Source organism: Acanthaster planci, linkage group LG10 (assembly GCF_054643075.1).
Source record: "Acanthaster planci isolate LZ-2023a linkage group LG10, COTS_SCS, whole genome shotgun sequence".
Lineage (NCBI taxonomy): Eukaryota > Metazoa > Echinodermata > Asteroidea > Valvatida > Acanthasteridae > Acanthaster > Acanthaster planci.
This window is the reverse complement of record NC_141786.1, coordinates 16,355,073-16,363,361: the sequence shown is the minus strand read 5'-3', so window position 1 is coordinate 16,363,361 and position 8,289 is coordinate 16,355,073. Positions and strand designations below refer to the sequence as shown.

General features: G+C 42.0%; 1 protein-coding gene across 1 annotated transcript; it reads left to right on the top strand.

The window, feature by feature from the left end:
• On the top strand, positions 1-5,272 carry LOC110990834 (E3 ubiquitin-protein ligase TRIM56-like). The gene is made up of 3 exons (XM_087142536.1): positions 1-209; positions 1,271-2,570; positions 3,982-5,272. Exons 2-3 carry the CDS (start codon positions 1,274-1,276, stop codon positions 4,602-4,604), a joined length of 1,920 nt encoding a protein of 639 aa, XP_086998662.1. The 5' UTR covers positions 1-209; positions 1,271-1,273; the 3' UTR covers positions 4,605-5,272.
• Positions 5,273-8,289: the final 3,017 nt, after the last annotated feature.

The window sequence follows — 8,289 nt, the reverse complement described above, 5'->3', positions numbered from 1 at the left end:
TGAAGTTGAAGGTCGCCAACCTGTGACATTGTTGCTTACAATAATACAACGACACAAACACATAGACTCCGTGTATACGTGGCTCGACACATAGCTGCCTACCGTGGACGCCATGTTCAAGGACAAGGATCGCTAAAATAATTCTCTTTCCAACGAGAGATATCTTGACCGAAATAAAATCACCGTGGCACAACCATCAGATACGATTGGTAAGTTGGCGAACGTAGAGGCTCAATAAACGTTCTGGATTAGCCATGGGAACAACAATAAGTAAGGTGCTCTCTGTGATGAAGCAAACGTGCAGTGATTGATGCTTGCTAAAGCACAACAAGGACAGTGGTGGACATGTTGTTATGTGGTAATGTTATTCATTCTCCATCGGGAAGTGCAAAGGCAGGGTGTGAGTTAACATGGTCATGGCAGTTGGGGAAGAGGAGGGGCGTGTCAGCAATATCCCCACGGGGGGAGGGAAAGTTTAGCCCTTTTTTAAAGAAGCTCGCTGGTACCTTATGGACGGAATGGGCGATGGGTTGAACAAGACACATCAACTCACCTCAGCCTCATTCGATTTTTAGCTTTGTGGAGTAGTTATGTCAGGTTATGAATGTACCAACCGATTGGTTGCTTCATCAAGGAATGATTAGGCCTACTGTATTGAAATACACGACTAACTTAAAGTTAATGTATGAGCGTTACACTGTAGAGGTTGGTGGAATTGGGGGTCTGAACACACACCGCACACTTTCTGGTAAATGGAGATGGGCCGCCAAATTATCCAAGCGCCGCACCGTTAGGTGCACAACACCACTGTGTGTTATTCATAGGTCATTTCAATATCAAAACTTTTAAACGTCAAAAGTAAAGAAAGACACCTGTAAAGCTCAATTTTTCTATGAGTTAATGCACAAGAGTTAATCTTTTTTGATGAACGGGTGTCGCCGATACCACTTCTTTTATTTCCCCAAAGACGTAGGCAACCTCTCCCCCCCCACTGGCTGGCATGAATTTAAACCAGAGCTTTGGTTAGCACCCTGCTTGATGAAGGCATATTGCTACAGGAAAACCTGTCGGGGCTCTACTGAAATGATCTACAGGAATTTACCCTGACAGTAATTCACGTAAAACGATGTACATGTATTTACCCATGGATGGTTTTCGCACACATAAGTAGACTTAATCCGTATCAACCAACTTTCGTTTCAATTATCGATGGTGAATAATGTTGATTTTCATTTAATTAAAGACCTTTTAATGGTTTTCTTTGAACCAGAAAATGACTACAGGATCAGCAGTGAGTTCAGCTCTAGAGACGATCAGAAGACATCATCTCGAATGCCCCATTTGTAGTGAGAGATTCCAACGACCCAAGATACTGGACTGTCTGCATAGTTTCTGTGAGCAATGTCTGCTGACATACTGCAGCACGAAGCACCAAGGCTGTACAGAGATTCCTTGCCCCGTGTGTCGACAAGAGACACAACTTCCACAGGCGGGGGTTAGAGGCCTGAAAACCAACTTTTTTCTGATCGGTCTGGTTGAGGAGATTGAACTACAGGAAAAGTTGGTGTGTTCGGGTGAGACGAAGCTGCTCTGTGAGACATGTGATGATGGCAATGAGGCAACGCATCGCTGTCTGGATTGCGAACAGAATATCTGCACTGTTTGTTGTAAAATACACCAACGATTTGCTATCTCACCGGGCCACACGGTATCTACTCTGGAAGACATTCGCGAAAGGAAGATAACATTGAAAACCGAATCTGCAATAACTCATCCGACATGCACGACCCACGAGGGTGAAGTGACGCGATTCTTCTGCACAACTTGTGAGACATTAATCTGTCGAGATTGTACTGTGATAGACCACTGCAAACCGCAACACGCATACATTGATAGAAAACAGGCCACTTCAACATACAAAGAGTCATTAGCTGACTTGTTTTCCCCCCTCGAGAAGATCCTGAATGAACTCCAAGAATCTCTTGAGATAGTTTCAAAAATGAAACACGACCTCGATATCAGAGTAGAGAACGCAATTTCAGTAGTGCATACCAAGGCAGCTGAGATAAGAGCAGAGGTCACTACTCAAGAAAATTGCATCATCCATGAAATCACAAATATCCAAAGCAATCTTCTGCAAAAACTGGCAGAATATGAAAAAACAACAAGTTTAGCATCGGAGAGAATACAGCATTCATTGGAAACAGCAAGAGAGGTGACAAGGACGGCAGCGGATAGTGAGTTCCTCTCACTCTACGCAACAATCAACAAAGACTTGAAATTGTTGGCAGGTCAAACTATTCCCAGAGTTGACATCAGGCTTGGATTTCTGAAGTTCAAACCGAGTGAGGGCGTAGGTGACATCAGTCTGGGCAAGGTGGTGACGGAAGAAAAGTGGGAGCAGCGACGTGTGTTTGGTCGCAAGGGAAGCGGTCCAGGAGAGTTTAATGGGGCTCGGGGTATTGCTGCTCGTCAGCGTGATGAGGTTGCAGTGGCTGACTGCTTGAACAAACGAGTTGTGATCTGCAGCATCGATGGTAACCAGAAAAGCACAATCCCGATGGAACGATGTAAGTTTGTGTAGAAACTGCTGACAAACGATACACTGGTGCTTTGTTTTGTCATAAAAAATATTATCATTTATTTCGGAGTGGGAGACTTTGAGACGTATGGTGGCGGCAGACAAACTGGTCCTTCTCCTCGGTTGTGCGCGTGCTCAGCACTAACACGAATTCCTAGAACTGCCTGCGAATGCTCAGAGCAACCAAAAGGGACCGTTGTGTCTGCCGCCACTATGCGTCTCAAAGTCTCCCATTGCTTGGTGTCAAACAGCGACGTGTCAAGCCTTTGATGTGTGGTTGCCCTTGAGTTTGTATACCTATTCAAATCGTGCACCTATAAAAATAGGGGACAATAGGAACCACGGTTGCTGAAGAGTAAGTTAGTACTTGCAAATGTACTGATTACTTTCTTTCCTACTCACCTATGACGTAATCTAAAACAAACAGGCTAAACAACTCGTCGGTTGGGGGCAAGTTGCCGCCGCTGCATACGCCACTGGTGTCAAGCCAGATAACAAATCTAAAGGCTTTTGGCATAGTCACATGGTACCCAGACGGAGGAGGCTCTAGGAGAAAAAAAAAGATTGGCATATTCATTTTTCCTGGTATCGCAGGATATTTCATTCAGAGAATTTTCTTCTCTCCAAAAAGACTACAAGGCGGCTTGTTGTACAATACCTGGATTCTTAAAAACAAATCCAGTGAACCTAAATTCCGGATCAAACGTTTTATTTAAACATTCAGGCAAATATATGTCACATAACGACAAAACAGATATGCGCTTCGAATTCACTGCAACGAATTTTGGACACGTTGCATCTGCACAATGGTTCATGGTCAAAGTTTCTTCCCGTAAAGGCTCAAAGTGCATTTCTGTTTTTGTGAAGTATCTTTTTGTCAGCGTTCATTCGTCCATGTTTAAATACTACGCAGCACAGGTAGTGGGCGGTAACGAGGAGAGCGCCCTCTTGCTCCTTATTTTGATGGAAAATTTACTTTCTTTTCCTAAAGTTCGTTGCCACACGATCGAGTGTTCTAGTGTATTAATATTACGAACATTTAACGCAAGCCTGGCAACAACAAAGGTTGAGAAGTGACTCCGGCTGGGCTTATTGTCGTGAGGGAAGGAAAAATTCCAAATTCCACGGACTCGCTAGACAGGGAGGGGGAGGCTTCAATATACATTCTACATGAATCCTTGTTCACTTGCTATGCATGGACGTAGCTAAACGTTAGCCGTTTCTTTGACACTTCTTCCAGGAACCTCATATTGATTATTTCATAATAGATAGTTCCAGGTTCCCGGGATCTATTTGTCGAGGAATGGAGAAGGGTTGATCGTATGTCTCTGGCTTTGTAACTCTTCATGAACGTGGGTGGTTGGTTAATGCTTTCCTTTTTGTCTTTCAACTCCAAACAGGGGCACGTGGCATTGCAGCTACACGCACCAGCAATCGGTTGGTGGTTGTGGAGGAGAACGCATCCCGCGTGAAAGTCTTTGACAAGGACAACACGCTGGCTTTTCAGTTCCCCACAGTGCCACCGAGTGAGGTTGATAAGACCGCAGTGAACCTCTGGAGTGTAGCAGTCAAGACGGATGGGACCATTGTGGTTGGTGATGTCCAGAGGATGGTGCTGACCGAACACAGCCCCACTGATGGCGAACTCAGAAGCACCATCCCAGTCAAGATTGAACCTCGTTATGTGGCTGTTGACAGCAATGATCGAGTCGTAATCAGTGACTGGGAACAACAGTTAGTCGGTGTTGTTGATGGGAATGGTGATACACTGTTCACCATCAAACCTATCATCAATGGTGAGGTAGTTAGACGCTGTACTGGTGTATGCGCAGATAGCACAGGCGTCTATGTTGCAATGCATAATGGCAGTGACACCGGTCATATCCACCACTATGACCCTCAAGGTGGCTTTCTCCACTGCATCGCAGAGGGTCTGCACTGGCCCGTGGGAATCACATTCACAGCAGATGGGCAACTGGCAGTTGGAGACTACTACTCAGTGAAGATTTATGACTTTGTTTAATGTAACACAAACAAATCGATTTCCTTCCGCTTTCTTCAGGAGGAAACAGCAGTAGCATTAGTCGGAAATGTTGCCGTGTGAACAACATTGCATTTAATTTCATCACTTCTTTTTTTATAGAAAATTAGATACACAAAGGTTTGCGTAGGCTTACTGCATAGCAGAAATGGAAAGCAAACTACATCAAAATTTCTTTGAGACGGGATTTAAAAGTATGGGAGCTACATAAAGTGCTTATCATTTAAACAAATTTCCTTTGTTAGTTTTGCATTGTTAACTATATTTCCTCAAGATATATGAATTATTTTCATAGATCCATTTAACAGTAGTAAATGTATCCCAATATTGGTGAGTTATGCCTACCGTGAGCGCTCACAGGAGATAGGGGAAGTTGTTAGCTTGTCTCATCAAAAGAATCAGACTCATTTGAATGCAAACATCTTGCAGGGGATTATCAATTGAGGAGAGTATAAAAACTGCAAAATAATATGTGACGTCAAATTGTTCTCATTGAGAGTTACATAAAATTTTAATGTTCTCAAAAGCTTACTTTGTGTGAGTAGTGGGATAGCAAAGGTCTCATCATTTAAATGGTGAGGTACATTTGTAAAAGTCGATGTGGAACTCACGTTAGGAGGAATATTCCCCTCATAACTGCACTGTCCCTTTGTGTTGAACCGCCTTATTCATATTTGCGGTTGAATGTATATTACGAATTACCTCGTTAAAGACAGGCCCAATGTCACCATTTGGAGGAGAGTTATATTAATTCAGTCCCCTTTGAAACTCCTTTCAAAATAAAAATCATTTCGTTTTCTTTTGAACTCAAATGAAAGTTTTGTTAGGGAAAGTTTTTGTTTTTCTCTGTGACACATGCAAAAGCAAGATGAAAAGTAGGTTAAAAAGCTTTATTGGCAAAGTGCTTATTTTTTGTGGATTTTATTTACATAGTTTTAATTATTGACAGCAACAATATTCCACTTACAGAATATAAACTTTTTCAAAGACTATGCCTGAGTATTATTTAAAGGCTACATGACCTTTTCGGTTTTTTTAAATGTGAATATTTATCATGACGTAGGTAATTTACATTGTAACGGTTATTTACATACCAATGGGTAAAGTAGTCACTTTTCGGCTGACCTCCTTGAATCTTTCCTGCACTAGGAAGGGTGTAACACGCATCTAAACCTCTACCAAATAAAAAAGCTAAGTCCCAAGACTCGTTTTGACAGTGGACAGATTTACTGGATTATCCGTATGGCTGTATAGTTGCCCCTTGTACTATGTAGTGATATGAAGTAAGCCGTACGTTATCAGTAATCAAGAAGTCTTGGGGACGTATCAAGAACCAGACCCGTAATACGACAGCTCTCCAGGAAGTTTGTGAGAGAGCTGTTAAAGGGTGCCATAATTGAGGTTGTTTAATTACTCCTGGTTGTTTGTCTGTGCGTGACATATGATCTGGTTGTCAGTAACGAAATCAGACAGTCTAAAGGAAAACCCTCTTGGGTATTTCATGACTCTTGTGATAAAATCTGAGGTGTAGGGACATTGCTGTTGCAGTATGAATAAAACGTACGTAGTCTGTGGTTGATAGAAGAGCTTTGCACATCGACTGCTTTCATTTAATGCTTTGTTCCTTCAAGAAATGGAATTTCTTCCCTCTTGGCGGTAGTTTCTGAGGATGCCTACATGTATGTATGACAGTACCCCGAGTAGTTAGTTGGGTCAATACATCAAAGTTGAGTATTACAAGCGACATCTTGTGTGTCTCTCTACGTCTACATACCACGTCCGGTGCTTGTTGCATTCACGTTGAGAATGGCTTCCCTGTCCCGTCCCATTTAAACCATGTTGATTCTGATTCTATAATTCTAGATATCCATTTTCTTCCCTGTCACATTAGTACTTGGCAACTAAATTGAAATCTGTAGAAAGAGTATCTCGTACGTCAAGCCTGTGTAAATATTAATACGCCTTTAGTTTTGTTTTTGGTAGCCGACCTGTTACGGGAATACAAACAAACTGACCTCAGGAAAGAGCTTGGCCTTTTGCGCAGAATGCTGGTTTTCCAGAGCATTTAAGCGCACAGATCCGGAGCGTTAGGTCTGAGGGAACTTTGCTGGAGCGTAAAGAGCGAAATTCAGGGACTTGCGGGTCATTTTACGAGATCGACAAAGAATGAATAATCGGGTCACACCCAAGTACGGTTGTTGTCCCAACTCAAGATTACCATTGCAACCAATAGGTGCAGTGTGGCCGATCACACTGCATTAATATACGTTGTTACGATCAGACTGTACGAACTGTCAGTCTCTAGAAACAAATAGTTTCTCTACGTGTACAAATAGTTGAATTGGAGTTAAAAGGGAGACTGAATTGACAAAGCCGGAAGTTGAAGTTTGTGTCACTGAAGCTTCAGGCTTACAAACGTATCGTAAAAACCAGCGTCGGTCTATGTTGTACTGTTCCCCATACATTGATCGTGTATCTTTACTTTACACCACACCCTGTCGGCGCCATTTTTCAAAAACACATCGAGTTTAAACTGTCAAAACTCTCGTACTGGTGCGAGTTTTTCTTTGCAGTACCGGAACAATCTCACCAAACGTCTTCACAAATCAGCTGATTCAGTTTAATTAAAAGTAAAGCTGACTTCTGGATGTTAAGTGAAGCAACTGTTGTTGCACAGCTCTTGCAATAAATTGATTAGTATATTTTACAATGTATAGCTAGACCTATAGAATAGATGTAGTCTTGAGGATAAAATCAGACACTTGGCAAATGTAAATGACTTTCCGAACAACTCCGTAGTTAGCTCAATTAAAATCACAGGACATGTTCGTATCTTACAATGTTGAGCTATGATGGCGCTTCTTTCTTTACAGATGGGTTGATTTGCTGAGGTTGTAGCAGTAACTCCAGTTTTGAACGCTGTAAGATAAAGTACTGATTGACGAAGGAATGTTGGCGAGTATAAAACCGCCAATTACACTGCACAGGCTGATGGGCAAGGTGACTGGGATAGGTACAAGACGAGTTAGGGCGTTTGGAAAAAAGAAACAAATTTCATGAAAGAATAATACTGCTCCTTAGTAACAAAACATTATAGATTTTTAAACGTAAAATGAACTTTCGAGTAAAATGTGAATTTCAGAGAGCGAAAACCTTTTTTGAGAGTGATTACTGACCTGCAATATGAATTAGCGTTGAAGTAAAAACACAAAGGACGTTTTCCCCATCAGTCTTGTGTTGTTTGTTGTTCCAGACGTCATCACGTACACATTCATTTAATCGATTCATTTATTGTACAAGACGTCTCCTTGATACAGGTGAGATTTGTCTTCAAGAATAAAATAGTTACAAACGACTGTTCCCGTGGGCCGTCTTTGTTTATCTGAATTACTGTCTGTGGTGTTGTTGTGATTCTCCCCAGGCAGTCGCTCACGCTGACGGAAAGGCTCATTTGGTATTTTGGAAAAATTATAGAGCTTTGTGGAACCTCTATGGGCGCCCTTTTTACACTGCTTTATTTTTGTAAATTTATCTGAAACATATGACAATAAATACAGTACCGGGGTAATGGTGCAGTGACGTGTGACTGAACAATGTTTGCATCCAGTTTCCTAGTCTTACGGCTGCGGTATGAAATAACAAATGTGCTTATGCAAGCCACTACCTA